Raw genomic sequence first — 27,687 nt, 5'->3', positions numbered from 1 at the left:
TTGATTTCCTCAGAGTAAATGGCTGCTGCTTCTGTGTTCTTACTCAAGAGCATTCCGTACAAGCCTCTCATACAAGATTTAATAAATTTTATCACAACATTTTACACGTCCACTGCAACCTGTTCATGTATGGGTATAATCGTTTTATTTATCTTTATAATTTCCTTAGCTCCTGGCAAATTGATGGTTGGGAACAAATGAATGAGTGAATTAATGAATTAGATGATGCCCTGTTACTGGGATAGATGCTGCTGAAGCCCTAGAGGAGGCTGAGAGGCAGACCTTATCCCTTCACTCATTTATTTACTCACTCCTTCCTTTATCCAGTGAACCTTTCTGAGTTCCTGCTTTGTACTTGGCACAGGCCTAAGCACTGAGGAGTCAAAGATGAATAGCACAGTGTGGGTCTAGTGAGGGACAAGCATGCTACATTGTTCTGTAATCCATCCATGTGCAGAGCTGCGTCAGGCAGTGGGGAGCCAGAGGTTGCGCCCAGACCTCCTGCAGGAGGCTGCAGAAGTGAATCCGCTCTGGGAGGGTGGCCACACTGCAGATGGAAAGGTTTGTGCTAATAACCCCTTCTGATGCATGGAAGGGTTGTTTAGCAAAAAGAAGCTGGTCAAAGTTGCTTTGGGTCCTTGTGGACAGTACAACTAAAAATCAGTAGGTGAAATGCTACCCCCTGCTGGAGAGCCACAGAAATGCAGAAGAGTTCAAAGAGTCAGGTAGAGGATAAGCTCTTGGGCCTGTCAGTTAAGGAACCTCTAACCCTACAGGCCAACCAATAGGTTATCATCTCCAGTAAGAGAAATGGAATAGTTGGAAACAAGCACAGGATTTGGGATCCGTGGTGGTTATCCAAACTCCGTCTCTGCCACTTCCTAGCTGTGTGACCTAGGGCAGCCCACGTAACCTCTTTGTGTTGCTTTTCCTCGTTGGCAACATGGGCTAATGGTACAACTGAATTAGTGCATGTAAAGGATTTAATGCAGTGCTTGATGGTGAGCACTTAGCAAATTATTCCTATTAATGGATCTCTGCACTGAAGGCCGGAGACTAGATCTAAGGGCCTTGCATAACCCTAGAAACCCACTGAGAACTTGGCTCATCAGCCAGACTCACTGTGGCTTTGACTTTCCCGCCTGAAGTCACGGGGACATTGCTTTCTCTACTTCAGTCTCCCTTGAGAATGTTTTACTGGACGTCAAGGAGCTGCAGAGGGGCATGGACTTGACCAAGAGGGAGTACACCATGCATGACCACAACATGCTGCTGAAGGAGTTCATCCTCAACAATGAGGGAAAGCTGAAGAAGCTGCAGGATGATGCCAAGATTGCACAGGTGAGTGTCTGTGCCCCCAACACCCATGAAGAAGAAGGGATTGGATCCGTTAAAGCCACCTGGGGTGCTGGCCCTGGCTTTGGGTTTTGCGGGGGGCGGAAATTGTCCTCTGTCTGCTGAGGGTAGATTTCTTACGTAGCTGTTATTAAGGGGGATGGGGATCTTTCTGCATTTTGTACCTGGAGATGCCCCTGTGCTGTTCATTGTCTCTTCTAATTTGAGGTCTTCACCCTTTTCTCTAGAGGCCCTCCCCGCCCCCTCCCCTTCCACTCCTGGGCTCCCTTTATTGTGGGTCCTGTGTTCACTTCAACCAACGTGTGGTAGGCCTGTGCTCAGCACAGCAGTGTTCCCCAGTGTGTTGGGTTCCAGGAGGCCTTGACCTTGAAATCTGATACCACACTGGGGGTCAAGTTTACACACTTGAAAAGCAGCCAGAATGGACTGTACACCAGAAGGGAAGGCAGAGGGTTGTGGGAACTCAGGAAGCAGACGTGGTGGGATGGTTCCCTTGTGAGGCTGGCTTCTCTGTGTCCCAGGAAGGTTCAAGCAGAGACTTGAGTGAGTGAGTGGCTACTGTAAGGAGCGTTGAAGCAGTGAGCTGGGATCTAGAGTCTGAGCAAACTTCTAAGGTCCCTTCTAACCTGGTTGGCTTTAAGGAGTCTTCCCATGGCTTTAGGACGCACTTGAAAGGAGTAGTTCCTCATTCGTGTGTGTGTGTGTGTGTGTGTGTGTGTGTGTAGAAATAGCGGGAGGTCCCAGTGTAGCAGTGTTGCATTCTTCTGGTTGCCTTTGGGTGTTGGGAGGAAACACAGGCTGTAGAGAATCGTGGGAGGTGAGGGAGGATGGAGGCCAGAGACCTGTGGGAGATGCTGCAGCTCTTTTCCCAGAGTGCCGAGTTCAAATGCTGGAAAAATGACATTCAAGAGAAATTCGCTTCTTCACAGGACGCCTTCGATGATGTGGTGAAGTATTTTGGAGAAAACCCCAAGACGACACCACCCTCTGTCTTCTTTCCCGTCTTTGTCCGGTTTGTGAAAGCCTATAAGGTAAACAGGAGCCTGGTTTCTTTCAAGCCTTCCCTGGCATTACTTCTCGAGTGGGTGCTCTCCTAGAGCTGTGTCTGGGTCTCGGTGGCTCTGCAGAGACCCCCCCCCCGTGCCTTCGGGCAGCAGATGTGGGTGGTGAGGACGAGACAGCGGTCTCTGGCCCTGCTCCTGCGGCCCTCAGCCCGTCATGCTCCCTGTCTCTACCCGGCCAGCTGGGGGCTCAGCCCGCAAACAAAAGCTCTTGGCTGACTGTGGGAAAGTGAGATCCAGGACCACTGCTGCCCCGTTGACTGTTGACCCTCGCAGGCAGGTTGAAGGACTGAGAAACCCAGGCCTCCCGTGGAGTTGCTGAGTGGGTAAAGGGTAGAAGGAGTGAGCCCTGGCCTGTGGCAGCGGCACTGTCGCTGAGGTCAGGGAGAGCCTGCTTGTGTCGTAGCTCTGCCCAGGCCCGTGGGCCTCTGGACCAACATTTCTCTAGTGTGGACCAAAAGATGGCTCTAGGAAGGACAGTTGCTCCCCGTTTCTTCATCTGGACCCATAATGGCCCTTCCTTTAAATGGGAGGCCCTCTATGACATAATCCGGGACCGTGGTCTTGAAAAAGCATGTGACCCAGAAAGATCTGTGTCAGAAGAATTTGTCCCTTGAGAAAGGAAGACAAGGAGGGCAGGGCATGAGGGGATTTCAGTGCTCTTGGGAGACACTGCGATCTGTATTCTCCAGGCTTGTCTATGTATAAGCTGGGTAATGTTGGTCTAGGAAGGAGGAGTGTGATTGTGGAGCAGGGAGGGATGCGGCAGGGCTGTGGACATTTTTGAGAAACACGTGATTGGAAACAGTGGGTCACTTCACCATCACCTGATAGCATTGGAGAGCCATCCTTGGGCCTTTTACTGAACTCACAAGGTTACAATATTTAGCCATCTTCTCTCAGCATGGCTTAGTGTAGCAGTGATATCACAAGCAGAAAGAAAGTGTCCCCGGCAGCGAGGATGAACACAAATACAGCACCAAGTCCATGTGCGAGCTCCTGGGGGCCGTGAGCAATGAGAAGCACTGGTCACCAGAGCTGCTGGCTGTGGTACTCTGGGGTGCCCTGATGTGCTACCGAGATGGCTCAAGGTGGCTCTTGTTACGAGCTGGGACCATGCTTCTTCACTAAAGAAAATTGTAAGTCTAAGGTCTAAAAAGAAAATATATGCTGTTTTAAAATTGTATAATACAAGCTGGGAAGTGCCCCTGTTTGGTCTCCAAGTCTGGCCCTTCAGCGGGGTCGTGCATAGAGCAGAGGAAAAAGAGAAGCTGGTCTGTGGGGTGTCACAGGTCAGAGCCCATCAGGTGCTCCTTCCACGTTATCATTTCTCCCCGGGGTCCTGTTCGCCGGTTGTGTGAGGCGCTCATCAGGCAGGGACGTGACAGGATGTTCTCCTTGCCCTGACATATTACATAGTGAATAACTGCCCAGCCTGACACTGACCCAGGGACTTGATGGGCAGATGTTAGGGTTTTAGGATGTCATCTGTCATTTCCCTTCCTAAGTTTGAACCAAAATGAAACGAGACAAAAGCAACAGAGATGAAAATGTAAACTTTATTACTGATAAAAGCTGGATTGGAGGACAGGGTGTGTCTCTGTGAGCTTACCCTTCGGCCCTGAATTAGATGACTTACCAGTGCACAGCTAGACTATTAGAAGTTGCTTTAAGGAGGCTGGCTTCAAAAGAGGGGATGCCCCGCGGGGCTGAGCTGAGGTCGGCCTGTTGGATTTCTTGTCCCTAATTCATCACACTTGTCACTGCCTCCCTTGGAAGTGAGTGAGCTGTGGGGAGAAAGCCCAAGAGTGTCAACTCGGTGAGGGCCCTGAGGAAGCAAGAGGCGAGGGAATGGAGGTTTTCCCCTAACAGTGGGTGAAAGGAGAGGAATCTGAGCCCCTCCTTTCAGAGAAGCTGTAGGGAGGGGGAGAGATTCTGGAAGAAAAACAATCTCACATGAGAATCACTGAGCAGAGCTGCCAAAAGAGGAGGTGCCCCGACATGTATGGTATGGAGGTTAAGAAGCAGGCTGAGTGGGGAGAGAACCATCAGGAAAGGAATTCTCTGGAAGGGGTGAATCTCAACTACTAGGTTATGAAGAGGTGTGATACAGACCGACAGCAAAACCTCGAATCAGGCGTATAGTGTAGATCTTCCAAACCTTCCCTTTACTCTACTTCCTGGCTAACCAAGGATTCTCTAAGAATGGCTTTTAAAAATCTTGACTGCTGGCGTTTCCACTGACATCATCTTTTGCCACTTTTGATTTTACCCAGCAAGCAGAAGAGGAAAACGAGCTGAGGAAAAAGCAGGAACAAGCGCTGATGGAGAAACTCCTGGAGCAGGAAGCTCTGCTGGAGCAGCAGGACCCAAAGGTGAGGTGTGCCAGGCTCCTGAGATGGAGCCGTCAAGAGGCCAGGAAGCCAGATTTGCACAGGATGCCTTCCGCTTCCTTCTAGGCCTTGGAAACTTGGCAGATGGACACTTGTTCATTCATTATTTTGTTCAGCAGTCACTGGAATGGGGCTAAGAGCATGTTTGTGTGGCATTTCCAAGTTTATAGAGATCGGGAATTTAAATCTCAGATGGATACAGAGAGGCCATCCCGGGTAACCTGATGATTGGACGGCTTAGTGTCCCGGGACCAGAAGGCTTCACGGGGTCGCCATTGAGGCTGGCCTTGATAGTGGGAGGGCTTCTCTGGGAACGGGAGGGAGCATTCTATGGAGGGAAACAACATAGGTGAAGACCACGAAGGCTGGCAGGTCGAAGAATTCTTCCTCATGATCCTCTGGACCAAAGGTTAACAAGTCACTGGTTATTACTAGCTGCCTCTTGTTGCCATAGTGTCCAGCCTTCCCATTGCTGCCAGTTTTGTGCGTTCTTTAGTGCAAAAGTTTTTCTTCCCAGAAGCTTTCTGAGTTTTCCTCTGCTGAGCAGAATGTTTGGGATGGTGCTGTTTGTGCTTCGGACTGAGGCTGCTTGTTAGTAACAAAATGCTCAGACACATTTTGGATTTTCTCAAACCTCCAGTGGGTGCTGGTCCCACTAATCTCTGCCATTCTTTTTTCTTCTCAGTCTCCTTCCCACAAATCAAAGAGGCAGCAGCAAGAATTAATTGCGGAATTAAGAAGGCGACAAGTTAAAGATAATAGACACGTATACGAAGGAAAAGACGGTGCCATTGAAGATATTATCACAGGTAAAGGCTATTTTCTCATTGTCGCCCATGGAGATCCCACTGGCCTCACCGTTACTGGGCCATTTACAGATTATGCTACCGCTTTTGTCCAGGGTTTACAAGTTCTTCAGTTGATTTTATTCAGATCCAGAACTACAGAGAAACTCCATGCTAGTATTTGAAGTATATTTATAGTAGCCTGTATACTGCCTGTCAAAGAACCCCAACACTCTCTCTGAAAAAATCTCTGTTTCTCAATATCATTGGAACCCTGTAGATTTCACCAGGGCTCCTTTTTCTAATGATGTTCCATTGTCTTAGATTTGTCACCATGCTCCATTTTCTCCCTCATGGCCACTCCTACCCACCTGCCTGATTGATAACTGCTATGGACAGGACCCATACTGTACTAAGCACAGTCAACACATGTTTTTCCAGCATGCTCTTTAAAAGCCTTTTTACGCACTCAAAGTAAGTGAAGATGTTAGGAAATCAGGAGCTGGTGCTTTCATGCGGATAGACCAACAGCCCAGAAGCCCAGGGTTGGGGGATGGTCATTCTCTCAGCTAGGAATGCTGCCTAACCCAGATTGGTTCTTGTCTGATTAAGTTGTAGCCTAATGCTTTCTGCTCAAACCAGTTCTTCCGAGTTTCTGCATTCCCTCTTAAAGATCAGGGCAATAATTTGGGGCAGTGGCTGCAGATGACTTTCCTTTCGTGTTTGTTGCATAGGAATACTGTTTATCAGCTTCCAAGATACTTAAAACTTCTTTTGTAGGAAATGTTACGCAAAAGTATAGAGATTAGTATGATGAATTCCCATGTACCCTTCACCCATGAATAGTTTTCAACTCATGGCCAATCTTGTTACACGTCTGCTTCTACCTACTTCCCACCCCCTAACCTCTGGAATTATTTTGAAGCAAATCCAAGACATACAATTTCATCTGGAAATATTTCCATATATGCCTTCAAAAGATAAGGACTCTTTAATAAAGCAAACAAGCATACCTACAAGACCATTATCACACACCTCCAAAAGTAAGAGTTCCTTAATATCAAATAGCTAGTAATTATTCACATTTTCTCAACTGTCCTAATTTTTAAAAAATATAACTCTTAGCCTTTTGACTTCTCATTTCTTGTTAATAGCTTAGTCAGCTTTGGAAACAGGGATCCCAAACTGCCCAAATCAGATTTCTTTCATCAGCTCAGACCCAAGGAAATAAAATACGTGAATAAATCCCTAAAAAGGAAGTCAATAAAGAGTTCCTTGCCCAGAGTAAACCAGTGTAAGCAGTGGGATAGGTCTCTACATAGGGTGCACACGTGTTCTGTACATTTGTGCCTGCCCGTATCTGTGTTCACCCTGCAGTGGCTTGCAGATGGCTCCCAGATAAAGCTTCCTTGTTTAGCCTCTCTCCTTGCCTCTCCCACATTGAGGGAGCAGCTCTGCTATGAGCAAGAGCAGGAACAGATCTCCTTGGGCAGCACCGTTTAGCCTCAGGGCCACGGTAAGATTGACTTGTAGGTAGAGAAGCATCCAGCCGTGGCACATTAAGAACTTAGAGTGCCATTTTCTTCAGTCTGTTCTCCAGCTTAGCGACACCTGGCTTGTGAAATGTACAGTTTCTATTTGTCTGACCTGATATGCCATAGGAGGTAAATGAATATATGTCTATGGAGCGGATTTTTTTTCTCCTCCTTGGACTATTTTCCATGTTCTACCCCAGAATGAGTAAAGACTGAGTAGCTCTTCTAGGCTTTATGAGCTCACTTGGGTATATATTGCCTTACACCCTTCCTGCTCACCTCTGCCACCCTTACCCCAGGTATGATTAACAAAGCACTAACCGTATACTAATGCAGTAGATCTTGGCTTCTTACTCTCTTCTGTTTGTCTTATTTGGCTGTCATTTTCGATGCAGTGCTGAAGACTGTGCCCTTTACTGCTCGCACCGCCAAGCGTGGCTCTCGATTTTTCTGCGAACCTGTTGTCACTGAGGAATACCATTACTAAACTATTACTCTTTCTCACCTGATGCTCTTAAAAGGTTGCTACAGATTTTTTGACCCCTAATGACCCTCTGTTTGTGTGTCAGGGCCACCCAACATCCTAGCATGGAATTGCCATCTCCATCATGTTGTGTTTTATGTGGTCTTCACACTGCATGGTTTTGCATTTCAGTCATAACTGCTTACTCACTAGCACTTTCAATACATCTGTGAATCCACATGGCTGTGATGGTGTGTGCGAGTTGAATTAATGCAATTACTTATAGAAATTTTCAGAAAACGATGAATAGAGCACTTCTTTGAGAGTCAGGATTGGGACCAACTAGGTTGCTTTTAAGATTTTGGAGCCAATATCTTTGAACACAAAATGACAGTCATTAATAACAGTAATTACTATACCTAACATTTATTGAGCACTTAGTGTGTTCGAATAGATTTACAGATATTAAACCAGCCTTTTTGTACTCGGCATGCTTTGAAAGTAAAATGAGCTGCTATACAAACTCTCAGGAATACAAGGTGCTCTAAAGTTGCAAAATGATTTGCAGAAGGAGCTGTGAACTACACACAGCTGTAAATTGGGTCTCTCTTAACTGTCTTATATAGTCTGTAGCCATCATCCACAGTGTGGTGGAGCTCATGGTACAAGCTAAACTCAGGGAGCTCTTTTGACCTAGAAGCCTGTATAAGCTGATATAGGCAATCTATAGCTTTATACTCACCTCTTTTCCCTCTGAGTGTCATGCCCAAATTTCAGCTATCAACAATTCCATGTTGGAGCAAGGCTGCAAAGCAAGAAACGAGAACAAAGGCTTAGGAGCTCCCACTGTCTTATCTCATTCATGCTTCTTCACTGGTGGCTCTGTTCCATGTCAAACCCTGAGCATTTCTTCTGTAATGAGATCATATCTGGATCTGCTTCTTTGGTCAAGATGGGGGCACCAGAAATAATAACTTTCCCAAGAAGTAACTGCCTGGGCTTAGTTCTTGATGGTTAAATAAGGAACAAACTTCTCTGTAGTGCCCAGTTGATTAGAATAGCGACAAGGGAAGCACACACTCTAACTGGAGTATGTGAAACAGCCATTGTTTGACTCCCATGCTGAGATTGACATGGAACTGGTTACATGTTTATTTTGTGGCGTTAACTCTTCTATGAATTGCACTTGTTATGTATGTTCCTGTGTCTCTGAAGATATCAAAGGATGTGGTGTGTTGTTGCCTGTTCTATAGTGTACTTATCCCACCAGTACTTATTAACAAGGCTAGAAACTGTCATCTACTTGGCTACTGTTTATTGTCAGTTTTGCTGCTGAACTATTGTTCTGGAGCCAAACTTCAAAGCAGCTTGGATCTGGGTGGTCAGAGAGCTGGGTGGGAAGACATGCTCACCCTTCCCTTGTGTTCTCTAACACCTTTTGTAGTATGGCCTCCTGTTTTCTTCTTCTGTTGGCTAACATGCCCGGGAATGTTATTCACTAAGTTGAATTGCTTTCCATTTTCATCCCATTTTTACTTAACCATCATTTTGTGTTTTTGTTTTTTTTCTGTTTAGCTTTAAAGAAGAATAATATCACTAAATTTCCAAATGTTCACTCGAGGGTAAGGATTTCTTCTAGCACACCGGTGGTGGAGGATACACAGAGCTGGCAAGCATCACTTTTTACTTAGCTTCCTCCTCTCTCTGTATGCAGATCAATGATTTCAATCTATGGCTGAGGGTAATACTGGTGAGAGTCTGACCAGGGAGAAGTCTTTGTACCTCACATTCCAATGATGTGAGGCTGAGCCTCTCTCCCGGACTTTTTGGTCTGCTTCCATGTTCTCAAGTGTGATGGCTTGGGCACGGGTATTTGCTGATGACTATACTTGCTTTGGGTGCTAGGCTGTCCTTCCCTCTACCCCTTCTTGGCCTTCAAGTTATTCAGTTAACCCCATTTTGATCTGAAGAAATTGAGAGTAAGTCCTGGCCAGGGAATGTGATCTGTAGTCTTTGAAGAAGGATTAGGGTTCTTAGAACTAATTGCTCAGAGGACTCAGGAACCACAGAACTGCAGGTCCCTGCATATCCCTAGCCAGAAATGGAATTCTGACCTCCATTTACCACTCTGGGCAAGGAAGCAAAGGCTCAGGAGGATTAGGCCATGCAAAACTATTCCTGGCTTGAATTTAGGAGTAGGGCAGAGTCACAGATTCCAATGAGTCAGGAGCTGGTGGGGACTGTGCCTAACTGAGCACTCACTCAGCTCTGGCTTGTTTTTGCCATGTTAGAATTTGGGCCCAGTATTGCAAGATCCTCCAGTTTTCCAAGAGAAGCCAGAAACCTTGGCTTTTATGTTAATCACCAATTTAAATAGCAGGAAACCGTATTTAAAAATTTAAGTCGGGGGCCAAACATTCTGTGGACCAGGTATGGCCCATCCATTTTCAATCTGAGTAGGTGAAGGGATTAAAAAGATTAAATCTGTTTTAATTCTGTTATTTGTGTTTCCCTTTCTAAAGGTAAGACTGTTTCTAAACAGAGATCAACAATACTAAGTTAATGAAAGGGAAATACAAACTAATTAAACAAAACAAGGGGAAGAAGTATGAAGCCTGCTTTATTTTTCTTTTCACCATGTCCTGACTCCATTAAATGGAGGCTACCTGCTGGCTAGGCTACCTACCTTATTCATCAAGAAAGCATGCTTTCACACTAAGAGTGCTTACATATACTAAAATTCATCCTGTTCATCTCACTTCATCCCTCTAGAACAATGCCTGCTTGAACTGATGTGCAGTGGTTGATTCATTCATTCAACAAGGCATTTTGTTGTTGTCGTCAGTTAGGCATCCTGCTGTTCATTGGCAGTACAAATTGGAGAATCCGGAGGGCCCATACCACCTTGCCCCTCTAATGAAAAACAAAAAATCTTGGGTGGCAGCAAAGAATGTTCAGGAATGGAGTGTTATTTTGATTTAGTGATTACTTTTATTCAGTGGTTGAGTATTATGTTTCTAATTCGCAAAATAAAAATCTGACTTCAGCTAATTTTAATGGAATAAAAATAATGGAAGCTGTGTCTGCAAACTATGCATAAGTTCCTTCCTTGATAAAAATTTCAGATAAGACAGGACAGGGCAGTCTGTTTTATTAGTTTATTTTTGTTTGTTTGTTTTATTAGTTTTGCAGTTTAAAATTTATTGCAGTTGTTGTTGGTATTCAGGTTTCCGGAAAGAAAAATAACTACTAAGCAATAGCCATTTCCAATGGAAGAAACATTTCAAAATAAGACTTCAGCTAGACTCTCTCTGGCCAGTGACAGAAGCAGTCTCTCATATAGTTTTCTAAAAGAGCCCAGAATCACACCAGTATTACATGCTGTTTTGTTTGACTGTAAATATTGAGGGCAAAGTACATGTTTTTGGCTCAGATTCTCAATGAGTTTGAAGGGCCCATTAGCTGACTCTTCTACACAAGCTGCTTTGATTGGCTGCCAGCTGGCCTTTGTCTTGCTTAGAAACATGATATTAAAGGTTGCACTTCTCTTATTGGTACTCTCCTCTTCACAGATCTTAGAAACCAACCATACAGACGAGCCGATGCGGTGAGGAGAAGTGTCAGGCGGCGCTTTGATGATCAGAACTTGCGTTCTGTTAATGGTGCCGAAATAACCATGTGAACCTGAGACCTGCCTGTATGAATAGAGGGTGTGTGTGAATGAAACTGACCATGTGAACTTTATGTGCTATCATTTAACTGCAGCCTTGAACATAGATGAAAATATTCTAAGGGCTCAGATTTAGCAAACACATAGGAATTTAAAAATGATGGGCTCTCCTTTCAACCTTTGTTAACAAGTGCCTAAAAGTGGAAGTACCTGCTCAGATTAATCAAAGCAATAGGATTTGATTTGATTAGGTATCTTTTTACACCAGTGTGTTATTCAATTTTTAACCAAAATGTAAATTTCATATTACATTCATTACCTGCCATTGTGATTGTCCCATGATGGCCCACCCTGGTTTCCTGATAAGTTGTAAATAACATGGATGCATCTGCTGTGGGCTTCCTTCGCTGAGATGTCTTTTAAGGAGTTAATTTTGTGTTTCAGCCATACCCATCAACTTGGTATTTTTAAGGGCTTACAACGTGGAAGAAGGAAAAAGTCACACGATAAACTCCTTCTGTCCATAACCAAGCCCCAGCAAAGTACAAACATGATGTAATTGCAGTGGCACAGAATCAGTCAACTCTTGTTTCACATTCTGCTTCTGTGCTGGGGTGCGATGCCCTATGAGAGACATTCATTGGTATGAACGCGACGATATGATGGCACACAGATGTTGTATAAGACTTTATTTGCAGTACTGTGTTCTTCAGCTAGAGGCAGCTTTTAAAAAATAATGCAAATGTTTATTAGCACTAAAATTAACATCTCAGTAATCAGTATTAGGATTTCTGAGGACCATTTTGGGTCAATCCTGAGAATAGAAATCAGTGCCTTGCTAGCCAGGGAGAGGTTCACTAGCTCTATCAACAAGCATTCAAGATTACTTCTGCTAGCATAGTGTTAGAATCCTGGCCTTATTATCCTGACAATCGCAGGGTTTTTTCCCCCCCACCCCCCCTTCTTTTTGTAGACTGGAGAAGATATATTTGGCATCATATATCAAAGCTAAAAATGCTTGCATTTCCAAGATTACTTTATGGGGAATTGCAATTAAATTTCTGAAATACATCAGGATTAAGTTTAAGTGATATGAAATGGGACTAAATGGCCAACAAAGCCACTGCTATTTTTCCTTCCTCTCTGGCAGGGCACTTGATCCATTACAAAGTCAAAAACTGGACTGAAGCTAACTTGTACTTTTCATAATATACATTCTGCTTCTGGCTTACCTTTTGGTACATGACATCAATATATTAATTGTAAAGTTTATTGTATAGTATTTAACCACTGAATTTCTTATTTTGTTGTGCTTATGTGAACTCTGGTGAAGGTCCCATTTCCCTTGGATAATGTGTAGTTATATATCTCTTTTTAAATGTACAGATATTTTGCTATAAGATTGGTGCAGTTTTTTATGGTTTTTACACTTCTCTTTAATTCCCACCTAAGCCTCTGGGTAATATTGTAAATATTGTTTAAAAATGCATCAGCCTATGCTATACAATCTGAATGTTATTTTAACTTATAGGTTTTTTTTTTTTTTTTAATATATATTTAACTACAAGGACAGTTTAGGGATCAGTTACTACATTTTCACTTTAGCATATTTACAGAAAGGTTACTTTAAACTGCCACCTGCTAGCACATTTTCATAATGTGTACGTTAAAAAAGAACATGCCAAGATTTTGTCTGACTCAACATTCATTTTGATGAAAAAAGCAATTTGACCGTAAGATATAACACAAATTAGGTGGTCCTTCACCACAAAGCAGCTATTTTCCAAAGTTCAATACTGATGAACATATGTTAAAATAATTGCCTATTTATTAATCTACAAATAGACAATAATGTTGGCATGCTCTTTTCTGTTTGTCTGTTAATGGGCCTGCTTCTTAGCAATATTAGAAATGTTTTATAAAAGCAGTTCATGTTACTTTTCTGGTCTTTTCATGGCATATGAGCAAATAAACTATTTACACTACTATCCTGTAATATGCTGCAGTCTTTCAATGTTATATTTTAGGGGGTCTTATGTACACTCTTATCTTCTAGAAACAAACAGGTATGTCTTGCTGCTTGAATTCATAATCTAAATATACTTGGTAAATTTTAAGAAAACCCCTCCCTCTACAAACTCTGGATCACTTGCTGTATGGAACGTAGGAACCAAATAGATTTTATTGATAGTATTGAGTATTTTAGTGTTGAGATTTAGTATCTCCAAAATCCTAGTTATGAATTTATTACTTCCAGAGAAATAGCACTCTTTTTTGGTGAGATATTGCGTCTCTCCACATTTGTTGTAATGAGGATGTTGCATATACACAGGCTACACGTGGACTGCACAGAAGTACCAAGCATCTGACCACATTGGTTGGCAAGGTAAATACAAGCCGTGTGATCCACTGCAAACACATATTGGTATTTGTAATAACTCCAAGTTATCAGAAAAGTTTAGTATATTCTTCTTAGTATATTATTTTTTTAGGGAAGCAGAGAAATTTGTAATTTATTTTAGGAAACTGTCCAAGTGGTTAAAAACAACTTATTTAGAGGGGTGTAAATCAGTCTTTTAAGGAATTTGTTGCATTAGGTCTTTGTTCCCAATTCAGTGCTCTTTCCACTGCACCACAGTTACACAATGTACAGGCATACCTTGTTTTATGGCGTTTGCAGATAATTTTTTTTATTTATTTATTTTTGGCTGTGTTGGGTCTCCGCTTCTGTGCCAGGGCTCTCTCCAGTTGCGGCGAGCGGGGGCCACTCTTCATCGCGGTGCGCGGACCTCTCACTGTCGTGGCCTCTCTCGTTGCGGAGCACAGGCTCCAGACGCGCAGGCTCAGCAATTGTGGCTCACGGGCCCAGTTGCTCTGCGGCATGTGGGATCTTCCCAGACCAGGGCTCGAACCCGTGTCCCCTGCATTGGCAGGCAGACTCTCAACCACTGCGCCACCAGGGAAGCCCGCAGATAATTTTTTTTTTTTAATAAATTGAAGGTTTGTGGCAACCCTGTGTTATCAGATGATGGTTAGCATTTTTAAGCAATAAATTATTCCTTAATTAAGGCATGTAATTGTTTTTTAGACATAATGCTATTGTACATGTGTAATAGACTATAGACTACAGTACAGTGTAAACATAACTTTTATGCACAAGAAAACCAAACATTTTGAGTGATTCGCTTTATTGTGATATCCCCAAGGTAGACTTATAGTTGAAGCTTTATTTTATAAGAAGGGAAAAAAGTTAGTAAGACTGCAAAAATTGTTTCCTTTGTATCAGGAGAAGTGCCTCATGGTAAAGGAAGTAAGATCTTTAATATGCTACAAATTCAGAATGTTTCAAACCCAAACTACAGAAAGAAGGTCAAACGAAGTGGATATGGTTGGGTTTGGACATCTTTTATCAGTAGCACCCCCTGCCTTTTTTTGGTTGCGTCGTGCGGCTCATGGGATCTTAGTTCCCCGACAAGGGATTGTTTTATGAACCCAGGCCCCCTGCAGTGAAAAGCATGGAGTCCTAACCACTGGACAGCCAGGGAATTCCCAGCACCCATTTTAAAAGATATTTCCTAATGATTCAGAGTTAAGCCCATTTGTTTCCCTCTCCCAGTCTTTGTGACTAAAAATATAAATCTTAACCCACTAAAAGTCACTGCAATGAATGTCCGGCGACCCTGCTGACTCAACAATGCTCAGTAGATGATGGAACTTGATATCCATCACTGACTTCGTTAGTTCAACATATTGGATTTTGTAGAATTACGTAATTTTACACTGTAATACTTTCATAATATTAGCTTTATAATTCACATCTACTAATTTTAAATTTGATAATGAAATTCTTAGCCCTAATATAGTTGTTTTTATCAGAAATGTGTGCACAGGTGAATATACTATCAGCCCACTTCATACCAAAGGATTAATCTTCCATTTTTTCTAAAATACCCCATCTATTCCTAAGAAAATAACTTGAAGAAACAAATGTGCGAACGAAGGTTGACAAACTTTTTTTTGATCTTTTTATAGAGAAAAGCAAATATTACACTGAGAAAACAGAATGTGGGCATCTATCATCTTACAGCACAGAACTGCTGCATATGACAGTGCTTAAAGGAAAAAGCTGACACAAATCCAACTTAGTAAGAGATGCCATTTTTTTCTAATAAATTATATTTATTTACAAAAGGTCTATTTTTATGTAATTGATGTTCTTTACATCAGAACAATATATGAACATAAGAGAAAATCTGGTAATTACAAACACAAAGTAGAAACCTTGTTCCCCCTGTTACTCACCTTTCAGAACAAGTCTTCAGTTTAGTTGCAGAGGTAGGCAAGAGATCAACACCTACCAAAAAAGTTTGCAGGCAGGACCAAAAAAAAAAAAGATATTTCTAAATACCACATTCAGATACCTCCAAAGAACAGCATGAAAGAAGGGCATCAAGAAATGGCTTAGTTTGAATCTGATGTGAGATTAGGCAGCCACTTTCATAGTCTGAATGAAAACTGGAGCGAGGTTAGCCAGTTCCCGTGAAATGCAAACATTAACCTTCAAACCTAGCACAAATTACCATCAAATTAATAGTCAATTACCAGTCACTAACAATGAGGTGGCCTTGAACGAGATCATATTGAATCCTAAGAGCAGTTTTTATATAGCAAGTTCAAAAAGCACAGAAAATCTGCAGTTAAGGAACTTAAGCCGGGTAGAGAGAAACCAAGTAACATTTGGAGGGCAAGGGGGGAGTGTGTGGGTAACTGGAGCAAAATCTGCTCACTTCTCACCTCACCTTTAAGTTAGCTCCGAGAGCATTGAAGTGCATGCCCTGTCACCATTATTCACCCCTTTGTCAAAAATAGCCTGAAATGATTAGTTCTCAGAACTTAAATAGGAATTTTGGTTTTTTTGTCCATTAGGGCCTTTAGATCAACTCTTATCTAGCTAAATGTTAGTTCCTCAAAAGTTATTACTTTGAAACTACTACTATGTTAATAGTAGTATGAATATGATATGAAAGAAGGTATGTTTCAAATCATCACAAGGGATTGCCTTTCCTACTCAAAAACCACATGAAAGTTTTATGTTTTCACGTAACAAGCTTTTGGACATTTCTGAAGTAACAGTTAAGATTGAGGTACAGTCACTAGAACTTATGTTCAGTGTACTTCAATTAGTTTGGGGTTTAGTATGGTTTATTGCAACGATGCTTTTTCAAGCCCTTTAACAGATGACGAGTACCATGGATGCTGGATGAGTACATCTGTCAACTAAGATTTTACATTCACTCAGTAAATGCCTACTATGTATGTACCAGGCACTGTTCTAACTCACAGGATAAAACAGTGAGTGAAACAGAAATCTGTGCCCCCAAGGAATCTGACCATCATTTACATCAAAACAATTGAAAAACTTAAGAGCAAGGTAAGAAATTAATAAGGAAGGTAAGAATTATTAGACTGCTATATGCCATTACTAGAACCATAGCATGAGATTTAGAACACAGTTCCATGAAAATTACTCAGGACGTTATTTTGCTTTTCCTTTATGTAAAATGAGTCCTAGAAAATGTAAAAGAAAATTCTACCTAGTATTGAGAGAGAGAAATCCCCAAGGGAAGAGAAAAAGTCTGACTTAAGGTATAAGGAATTAACGTCCTTTGCCTCATTTTGCTTTCAGAAATGCTTATTTAGTTCTTTGGCTTTGTAATTTACATTTAAATTACATAATATACTTAAATACCCTATAAACTCTTAAAAAAAGCATTCATTACTCTTCCCTGGGTACTCTCTGATTAGAAACAGCTCTCTCTTAAATAGTATCCAAGTTTTAAATGAAAATCTTTATATAAAGAAGCTACCCCTTTCTGGATGCAAAAATAAAAGTGGCTGCCTAGTCAGCACTCAGTTGACCATTAACATGCGAAGAAAACCAGGATCATCTAGGCAAATGCTTCTTAACACAAGATGCAGGCCCTTTGGTAACTGAATGAAAACTATGGACCATCCTTCCAGAAAAATCTACACAGATATTTCAAGAAGTTTTACAGTCGTAACCCTGTGAATTAAGATTGCTTTACTCTAGGCCAATCCCTTTCATTTTATAGCTGTATAATATGGGGCCCAATTAGCAAAAATTAAGAGATGAAATAGCTGTGATACTTTGATCATTTTCAAATTTACTGGGAGGCATAAAAAGTATTTTTATTGTTGAAAACCATGAATAATCTATATGCTGAAGCTCCTTTGGGTAATGATAATGAAATGCCGTCACTGTGTTAAAAAAAAATGTTGGGACCATTTGCTTTTATTCAGAAGTATTATGTTGTTTAAATACAGTTGGGAAAGGTGCAAAGAATTCTTTATACTTCATTAACTTTTCATACAAATTCAATTTTCCCACATAGGAATTATGTACTGGGAGGAATAAAAACATCAAATATTTGAGGCTCTGGATTTTGACTATTAAGCATGATATTATTAAATGTATTAGTGAATTTAATCCAAGAGTTCATTAACATTAATGATTGATAGTGAGGGAAGATAAGCCCTTAACATTTACCTAAAAGTCTGAGGCTTAACTGAAAAGCAGAAATTCCCCTTATCTGAATATAAACAACGCTTTCCTGTTTGAACACATTTTGAACATATCTGTTCAACTTGAACCAATATTCCAAGACATTTCAACTTTTATCAGACTGAAGATTTAGAAACCTAATCAAATGGATTAAAAATATTCACACACAACTCTTTGTTTTAAAAAAAATCTTCCCATTGCCTGTACCTTCAGGCCATAGTATCTTTCTGGCAACTAAGCATCATTTGATGGCATCAATAAAGGAGTATAGTCACTTCAATTACTTGTTTTATAACAAGGATGTTGTATTTTGCATTACAATTTGTTTATCAGTTTCGCTTTTAGGTCAGATAGTTTTCATGGGTTAACTATACGGAAACGAATTTGTATTGTCTTGTAGGGATCTAAGGTTGTGATAAGACAGTATCTCTATAAGAAATAAGAAATCTAGTTTGAGGACATGCTAAACCGCATCAATAGCTTTTTATTTAAATAGAAAAATCAAAACTTTAAAGTTGTACTTTAAAAAAAATCATCATTCATGGAAGTAATTAAAAGATTCTACATTCTCTTGTGAAACATCACTAGTATTTCTGCCAATATCATATGCATATTTTACTCTGACTTCCGTGTCAAGTGTCTGACATGATTAGCAATATTAACTAGCATTACAAAGGGACCTCTGAAAATTAAGTCTAGGCAACTTCCCTGTTGCCAAAGTTGTTATATATTTTGGTTCTAATATACAATAGGAGACTAACCTCAAGCAAGCAATTGGTTACTTCACATTTTCTAAAGATAGTCATTCTCACTTTCTACAAAGTCATATCAGTCATATTTCACAGGAGAAAAATGACCTGGCAGCGAGAAAAGTTCAGGACCCCCTCCCCGCCCCCCCCACCAACCTGCCTTGAGCCTTTCAATAGTGGATGCTAGATTTAATTGAAACAAAGGAGGCAGGGATGGAAAAAGAGTCATCCTGGTCAGTCCCACTTTCAAATTAGGATGGTGAAGGAAAAATAAAATAAACTTTTTGTTCTTCTGAATCCCAACCTGAAATAGGATTGCCCAAAGTGTCCAAAATAAAAAAATACCTAAGATAATTTACTTATTTACTTAAAAAAATCTCCTGCACTGAAGGAAAATAGTATAAATTACATTACCAACCTTCAAAAGTTAGCATGTAAAGAGTATTCTAAACTTCAAACCATTGCCTTTCTTAGAGTATTCTGTAGGAAATTCATAGATCAAAAACAGATACAGGGGTCTCAAATGCACTGATTTATAATATTCTTAAATATTAAAAAAGGAAAGTAACTTAGCTATGTGGGTTAGATAAAGCAAAATTTCAGGGATTTTAGTATCTTAACCCTTAAAGGATCATACAATTTTTTAGAGCTGAGCAGTTTAAGTAGAAATAAATACTAGTACACACTAGAAGAGAAGATTTAATAATTGATAAAAATGTACAAAAATATTCAAATCAGAAATGCTTTAGAATGTGTACCACGAAGTCAGTACTTCTCAGTGAGGAGGGAAGGTAAAAGACTTCCTCAATGAAAAAAAGTAAGAGAAAGATCGGATTTAAAAAAAAAAAAAAAAAAGACAACTGTTAAAGAAATCGTTTAAGTCAACATTGATTTGTTTTAGACAAGGATATTGCAACCATCACTTAAAGTTTGGTGGCACATTCTTTAGTAGGTCCTTAAGGCAATATATTTAAGCTAATTTACAATTTGATTTGATGTTAACTTTTTAAACATCACTTCAAAATAATGCCCTCACAATAGCCTTTTTAAAATGTATTTAGATGTTTCATAAAAAATAATGGTGGCTTTATTATAGTAGTGCTCAATAGCACCACTATAGTTTAGTTAAGGGTCTACCAGGTTTCCATTAAGAACACCTATGTCTGAGTTCACCTTAAAAGATCACATCGGCTTCAACCAGTTGGATAGTGCACAAAAAAGCAGTTTTATCAGTTGCTGGTGCTTTTTTTGTACTACTAGATATCAAAAAATTTTCAATATATCTTCAAAATCCAACTTCTATAAAGTAAATCAAATCAATCACCTCATGACTTAGACTTTAGAACAAAGTAGAGACACCTGCAGTTATCAGTAAATTGCCACCTTTAATCCATTCTGCAGTGCCCTATGAAAGGGTCACAGAAAGACAGTTACGACTGTATGAAAATATGATTCTTGATACAGAATCAAAAGTTATTTTCAATTTCCTTTGCTTTTTATAAAGTCCACAATAACAATACTTAAATGCACTTTTTTTCTGTGATATAATTAAAACCCAGTGTTATTTCAATTGAACTTAAAATAGAATCCCTGGTCTGAATTAGACTTTAAATCATACTGTAAACATATTTGGTATAATTTATTGATCATCATCCAGTTGCTCCAAAAGGGTCCTTCTACGCTTTTCCAATTCCCCTTCACTCAGTTCACTGCCAGAAGTATCCCAATTACCCTGAAAAGACAACGAATACAATTATATTTGTGTCAGTACTCAAAAGGTTAAGTAGTAATGAACCTTTGAAAAAAGAATCCACATCTATGTGGATTCTCTTCCACAAAAACAAATGCATCATAGGGTATGAAAACTGATCTCTTTCCTAAAAGCCTACCAATGGGTTGTTAACTAAGTACTCCTTGGTTACATTAGGGGAGACACTTAACTTAGAATGAGACTTTTATATGGTGTTTACTTTCAGTTTACATTAATATGTAGATCGGGGGAATAGTACGTACCAGTTTTTCTTCCTCTTATACAACTGAATATGAAACATCTTGTTTCCATTTAATGGAAGCTGGGCGTTCATTTCCTAAGTATTATATTCCTTGCTATTTTTTCCGATTCTAGGTTGTCCTATAAGTGTTTTATATTACAGGAAAGTATTATGCTTTAAGCATACTATTGTGCCCAGATAAACAAACATTCCAGATTTATGAGGACAATAGTTTGGCTGGAAAAAATTTAAAACAAACAAACAAAAAAACCAAAACAACTGTGAGAAGCAACTTTTCAAAAGTAGATTTTTCACCTATCTTCCTTCCCCCTGCAGGGATTTCATTTAACCTACTGTGAAGAAGAAACTATTAAGTTGCTAAGTAAGTATAGAGGAAATAATCATTCCTCACCAAGGATGTGCATCAGACTCACCAGTGCAGCTTTAAAAACAAAACAAGAACAAAAAAAAAAAACCCTCCACCCTATTCCCACTGAATGAGAATATCCAGAGGGAGACCAGGGCTTATCTACACAATTTAAACTCTCAACTGGTAACTCAGAGGCATTATACTTGCTAAGCCCACAACATTTGTGGAACGAACGGCAAGGTGAAGAAGGCTTGTGTTATTGTGCTCTGGCATACATACACAAACACACATACAGGGGAAACTGAAGACTAATTATGTAATTTGATAATAAAACATTAGATTTGGCTTACAGTCTCCTATCTACTTGCCCTCATCTCTTCCCTCCCAATGATTAAAAGCTGCTGGAAAGCTACCTTTTGAAACTGGATTTAGTAACAATGACAACTGTGGACATGGTGGAGGGAAAACCTGATTTGAATCTCTTAAAGTTTATATCCTTAAATTAGGTAGACAATGTCCATTGGTATTTCTTTGTGAGAATGTACAAAGCAGAAGAATATATCCTTTCTTAGTGGGTTAAACAACTGTTACAGAATGCCATGTTATTTTTTTAAGGAATATAAAATTTAGGATGCTTAAATTGGGTCATTCATGATCACATAACATACGTTAGAAAACTGTGTGTGAAAAGTAGCTGACATTTTTGTACTTTGAAAATGCAGAGGTGAAAGAATTCTAAATACTTACAGAATCCTTTCCAGTCTTTTTCTTAGGTGATTTGTGTTTTGACTCTGATCTTTGTCTAGTTCTGTCTTTTTCGCTTTCCCGGTCTTTTTCTTTTTTATCCTTCTCCCGTTCAGCATCTGACTCTGGAGAGTCCTGTGTAAATAAAAAACAATGTCAGCATTTTGATAAAGAAACCATTCCATTAGAAAAAAGTCCCTACATAGGTACTATTTAAGAATACCCACATATAACAGAGTATGTATGTGTTCCTAGAGTGGTGGAATGTGAATCGATAACCTCAAGGACTCTAAAACATTCCCAAGATTCATGAGATGAAGTTGGTCTTTCCTATGGGAAAGATGACATTCTGATAGGGTAAAATACCACTAAAAGAGCGTCACTAAATTAAGTGTGCCTTCATCACTAAGATTAGGTGTATCTTGATGTGTACCTAAGATTAAGAGCTGAGGGTAGAGGAAAAAGTTTAAACATTTAAACTTGTGGTTCTCAACAACAGCTCAATATATATATATACAAACACACACTCTTGGGTCTTTCTCTAAGATTACTATAAAAAACTAGAGTGGGAGTCTTAACACTGTGTTATTTTTTTTTCTAAGTTCACCAAAAGATTTTAATGAAAGATTAAGGTGAACAACAACTATGAAATTCTTGAGTTTAGGTACACACCTAAACTCTGTTGACTGCATCGGACTAGACAGAAATTTCTACTGCCACTAAGAAAGTGAAGGGCAAAAGTCTAGGTACAGTGTAAAAATTAAGAGTTTGCTTACAGATTTATGTCTTCTCTTCTTGCTTTTCTTCTTATGTTTTTTTGATTTCTTATAACTTCTCTCTAAGCAGCACAAAAAGAAAAGTGTCAGAATTTGAGGACATCCAAGTGTCAATGATTTTAATCAAGTTAAAAGATATGTTTACCAGATTCAGCACTAGAAGAATGTTCTGAAGCAGAACGAGACTCTGATCGCTGTCTTTTTTTCTTTGAATGGCTGTCATCATCATCTGAATCTGACCCCTACACAATACAAATAATTTCATTCATAAAGATGCTAACAAATATTTCAGTACACTTATGGTACCATTTTTAATAAACTTCCTTACTGATCGAGAGCGGGAGCGTTTCCTGTGGTGTTTTTTAGATTTCTTAGAGTGTTTCTTATTCTTTGAATGATGATGTTGACATTCATGCTACAGGGGCAAAAGAAAAAAATTTCAGAAGTTCACACTTTAGACAGTAGATCATGGAGAATTTTTAAAAGCTTTACAAATAGGTTCTTAGAGTAAAACTGCATTCATTTTGCATATTTAGGATGTACTCCCCCCTTGAAATGGTGCAAAGAGTTACTATCACTTAACAAGGAACAGAAGAGAACATTTTAACTATCCTGTACCCACTCATTTGGACATCTAAACACAATGTTTAAAAGTATTAATAAAATACTTTTTTTAAGCAATGAGAATGGTGTGGGTACAGTAGGGACAATTGATACCCTCCATAAAGGTATAGTCTGCAGAATAGTTACACTACTTTCAAAAACAACAAAATATAATTATATTCATACATGGCTTTTCTGATGAACGTGGCTCAGCGCTGAAATAAAGAACTACCTCAGAATCATCCATAAAGGAGGTTGGTCTCAGAAATTAAATGCAAAATCAGCTCTTTTCACCCAAGGAGCATTCCCTTCCTAACCAAGCTTAAGATATCCAAAGGCAATCTAACTACACATGAAATCAGAAAAGGAAATGTTGTCTCTGTGGATTTTAACTCTTTCACTAAAATAATTATCAGGCTAGTAGGGAAGGGGAAATGCTGCAGTAAAAACTCCTTGCCCCCAAACATATCTAAGCCTTTGAAAATAAATTCTGCTTCAGTTTACAAGTAAGTGGAAACAGAAAATCTGGTTCAGGGACTCTTTCTCTCTCTCTCTCTCTCTCTCGATTGACAGATTGATTTTTCCCTGACCAAAGATCAAACTGGCGCCCCCTGCAGTGGAAGCGCAGAGCCTTAACCACTGGACCGCCAGGGCAGTCCTCATTCTTTTTTTATGTCACTGAATGTTAACTCTTCTCCCTTTTCTACTTCAAGGCCCACATTATTGGGGTCCAAATCCTATTCTGATATGTTCAGCTCTTCCCTATGCTGCCATCATTTGCTCCATTTATGACCTCACCACTAATACCCCCCAGCACAGATCATGAAAGAATCTTGTTGGAGATTGCTGAATTGGGGGAAAATGTTAAGAAACTACCTAGAGCAGAGCTTCTCAAAGTTAAATGTACATTCTAGTGCTCGAGAATCTTGTTAAAATGGTAATTCTGATACAGGATTTCTGCCGATTGGGCCTGAGGTTCTGTATTTCTAACAAGTTTCCAGGTAATACAGATGCTGCTGGTCTGAAACACACTTTGAGTAGAAAAGATCTATAGGCCAACAGCACTAGATCTAGAGTCAGCTGGGAAACAATATATGGTACATGTGGGACATGTTAACAGAGCAAACTGTTGTCAACAATGATATTCAACAAGAACAATAAATCCAATGCAACAGTCAACAGTCAATTAAGTGACCTGCTATGCCCAATGACCATGGGCAGCACTATAATATTAAGTATGTGCTAATGTCGGCTTGCTGTAAAGTATTGGTTTGTCTATTACTAATAGCACAGCATATTTGTTACAAGCATTGGCCCTGGAATCAAAAGCCTATGTTGGAATCCCTTCCATGCAAATTACTTTTTCTCTTTGCCTCAGTTTGCTCATCTGTAACTTCATAGGGTTGTTATGAGGATTAAGCTCATATATGTAATATCTGTAAAACAATTAGAACAGTGCCTGGCCCATATAGGCAGCAAATAATATTATTCAAAAATTATTGGTCAATTTAGCGTATTTACTATCTACAAGTGCCCATCTGAAATCTTCATCAAAATACCCTTAACTCAGCTAGTGGAATAACCTGCAATTTTATCATTACTTATTATTTTAACAAAAACTTACTACCTTATTCCATTATTTTTCAGAACATCTCTGAGCTTCCAACATATCTAATGTAGTATAATATTTGAAATGTGCTTAAAAGCTGTTTTCTGTTTCTAATTTCTTTTTAGGTTTACTAAGTCACCCCATTTGACTGCTAAATTGATGAATTTCTGTACCACTGTATAAGTATGAAACAAATATGAAAAGTGTCCACTAAACAGATCTTTAAATTCCCACGCAAGCTTAGTTTGTTTCACTTAAAAGCAGTTTCTATAGAGTAAACCATTCCCTAATCATCCCAGGTAGTAAGTACATTTGTATAAATTACTTAAAAGTGTAATTTAAGAAACATACTTTGATCATTCTAAGTTCTTCAATTTTTAAAAAATTTTTATATATTTTGTAATATTTCAGCCACTTATGATAAAACTAAAATTACCTCAAGCACATGCATAAAATCTTTAAATATTCGTTTTCTTTCAGACTCTAGAGTTATATCCTCAAATGCTGGCTCTTTTACAAATCTCTCCCGGATCTGAAAAATTCAGATATGGAATAAATATATGAATACTGAGAAAAGTATACCAATATGACTAAAAGGAATCATAGCAGCAAGCGAAAACTGTGACAGCCCAGCCCCCTCAAAGTGTTTATTTCCTTTCCTCTAGTTATCTCTGTGACTATGAGAAAGAAATAAAAAATTTTTATCTTCAGTTGTAAAGGAAAAAATTTACAAGTATACATACATCTTCCCAGACAGCATCCAATTCTATTGGAGGAGTAGCTTGTTTCAACATACTCTTAAATGCAGATTCTTTTCGTTTCATCTTCCGAGCCTCCTCTTTTTCTCTTTCACGTTCACGGGCTTCTGCCTTTTCTAGTAACTTTTAGAAAACATATTTAATCAGTTATAATAGTATAATCTGTGTTAACTGAAATAATTCATTATAATTAATTTAAGTATTCTATCATCTATAAGTTAGAGAGCCAATTATTTTTAGGAAAGGAAGCTTACCATCAGCCATCATCTAAGTACATTATATTCTGTTACCTTACCCTGGAAAAGTGTCCACTACTCTGTAAAATACTATTCCTATTCCCTTATTTCAGTAGCTTACATACAACTTAAGTATTTTTGGCCAAATATATTAAAAACTATACTATTAATTAGTTGTTCATAACAGTAAATATGATAACTTACACTATTGAAAGCCAACTTAATATTTCCTGCATCTAATGTGGTTGATCTTTTAGTCGAACTGATTATTGCCACAAAGTCTTCAAAAGTAGTATTTACTTCAACTACAAATCCTTTATCCTAAAAAACAGAAATCTTGTTAATATTAATAACACTAATCAAAGGAACACAGTATCCCTTTAAAATATATGGCACGGATTAACAGTTAATAGCAAGTATCCTAGTTAATAATAGCAAGTATATACTATTTACCTTTAGAATGTCTTTTATTATCTTCTTCTCATCATGATAACGTGCTTTAAGATCCTCAACATAAAACTTGAAAAGGTCAAGTGCAGTTGATCCTAATGAAAAAACTAAAGAAGTCAAAAGCTAGCTCTAATCAAAGAGCTGCAATTACTTTTTTGTTTATAAAACAAAAGAAAGCACCCCCCATGCCCCAACACAACCTCCTTTCCCTCTGGCCCATTCCAACTATCATAACTACAAATTAGGAAAGAGAAGAATCTCACCCGGCTGACCAAGCATATTAGTGAATCTAATGTCGGAACTAATTGTTGGATACAATTCCATCCAAGATGACATAGAATGCAGTTGTCCATGTTCATGCAGTTCATCTAAAAATATCTGGGGGAAGGGGACAACAACAACGAACCCATTATATATTGAAAAGCCATCTTTAAGGACTTTGGAAATACTGGTATAACATGAATGAAAATACATGTTAAAAACAGCTATATTTAAAACTCTTCTACCAATGTTATCACAAACATGTTTAGGTGCAAAGCATATTTGCTCTTTGATGAAAATAAAATCAGCTTTTAGGCAAAAAATTATTTTGGACTTCAGAGAAAAGGACTGTTGAAAAGCTACATTACCTTTCCAGGCTTCAGTTTACTGTCCCTTAAGATAGATCATCATTTCCAGTTTGCAAATAACATATACAAATAAAGTCAAAACACTGGATGTTATCGCAAATGATGAGGCTAAAGAATGTGCATGCACATTTACTGCAAAATATACTTTTTGTTTTTAAACATAACGCCTAATGTGTTCTGAAGGATTTTTTAATTTAATTTTCTTTTCTAAGAGGAAGATATATAATTTTACTAAAGCAACATACATATAGTGTGGGGAACTAGGACTCAACCCCCATGTCTGATTTTAAAACCTATTTCCTTTCTTCCATATTACTGTTATAACTTAAATTTTTATATGCTCACTTTATCCTTTTTTTACTATTTGCCAACTTTCAGGGCAACATAGTGGGACTTTAGTACTCAGTAATTTCCACATTTCCTGCTTCCTGAAATCCTTAGGGAGTTTTAATTCTATAAATGTCCCTAAATTAGGGGCCAAATTCTGCTCCTAAAATTCTTATACCTGCACTGTTCAACGCCAGCAGTATATAACACACAATGATTTTGAAGGTTTATCACCAAAATAAATAAATTTTAAAAAATATATTGGTTGCATATTAAAAGACAATATTTTAGATATATTGGGTGAAATAAAAGGTTACTAAAATTAATTAAATTAGTAAGAAATTAAAATCATGTATGTGGCATACAAATTTTTATTGGGTAGCACTGTCCTGAATGACACCAGACATGTAAAATATACCACTTCTCTCCAAATGGGAATAAGCATGTCAATTCAGTCTCTATTTCCAAAATTTTTTCCTCAAACTTAATTTCTATCCTTTCGTCCTTACCCTTCAACATAAATGGGAGCTCAACCCACCCCTGCTGTGTGATAACCGAGGTTCTTCACCTACTCCCTCTTTTGAGTCCCTAAAACAGCT

The 27,687-nt window shown here is 39.1% G+C and overlaps 2 protein-coding genes across 9 annotated transcripts in view; one reads left to right on the top strand and one right to left on the bottom strand.

The window, feature by feature from the left end:
• Positions 1–13,259, top strand: part of FMNL2 (formin like 2) — a 311,812-nt gene extending 298,553 nt beyond the window's left edge. Inside the window, 6 exon segments of the mRNA XM_068545113.1 lie at positions 1,178–1,341; positions 2,286–2,387; positions 4,694–4,792; positions 5,496–5,619; positions 9,169–9,215; positions 11,166–13,259. Of these exon segments, the coding sequence (XP_068401214.1) occupies positions 1,178–1,341; positions 2,286–2,387; positions 4,694–4,792; positions 5,496–5,619; positions 9,169–9,215; positions 11,166–11,204 (575 nt within the window). The 3' untranslated portion in view covers positions 11,205–13,259.
• Positions 13,260–19,960: 6,701 nt separating this feature from the next.
• PRPF40A (pre-mRNA processing factor 40 homolog A) overlaps positions 19,961–27,687 on the bottom strand; it is a 54,058-nt gene continuing 46,331 nt past the window's right edge. For 4 of the 8 annotated variants that reach the window (XM_068545102.1, XM_068545104.1, XM_068545106.1 and 1 more), the window contains 10 exons: positions 26,396–26,510; positions 26,136–26,239; positions 25,887–26,003; positions 25,432–25,569; positions 25,125–25,220; positions 22,805–22,891; positions 22,622–22,718; positions 22,477–22,538; positions 21,704–21,835; positions 19,961–20,327 (listed from right to left, as the gene is read on the bottom strand). In XM_068545102.1, coding sequence (XP_068401203.1) covers positions 20,235–20,327; positions 21,704–21,835; positions 22,477–22,538; positions 22,622–22,718; positions 22,805–22,891; positions 25,125–25,220; positions 25,432–25,569; positions 25,887–26,003; positions 26,136–26,239; positions 26,396–26,510 — 1,041 coding nt within the window. In that variant the 3' untranslated portion in view covers positions 19,961–20,234. The remainder of the gene's footprint in view (positions 20,328–21,703; positions 21,836–22,476; positions 22,539–22,621; positions 22,719–22,804; positions 22,892–25,124; positions 25,221–25,431; positions 25,570–25,886; positions 26,004–26,135; positions 26,240–26,395; positions 26,511–27,687) is intronic. The other 4 variants (XM_068545103.1, XM_068545105.1, XM_068545107.1 and 1 more) reach the window with 1 other exon arrangement.

Source organism: Eschrichtius robustus, chromosome 5 (assembly GCF_028021215.1).
Source record: "Eschrichtius robustus isolate mEscRob2 chromosome 5, mEscRob2.pri, whole genome shotgun sequence".
In the NCBI taxonomy this organism is placed as follows: domain Eukaryota; kingdom Metazoa; phylum Chordata; class Mammalia; order Artiodactyla; family Eschrichtiidae; genus Eschrichtius; species Eschrichtius robustus.
Note: the sequence above shows the minus strand (reverse complement) of the source record. Positions and strands in the feature narration are given on the sequence as shown.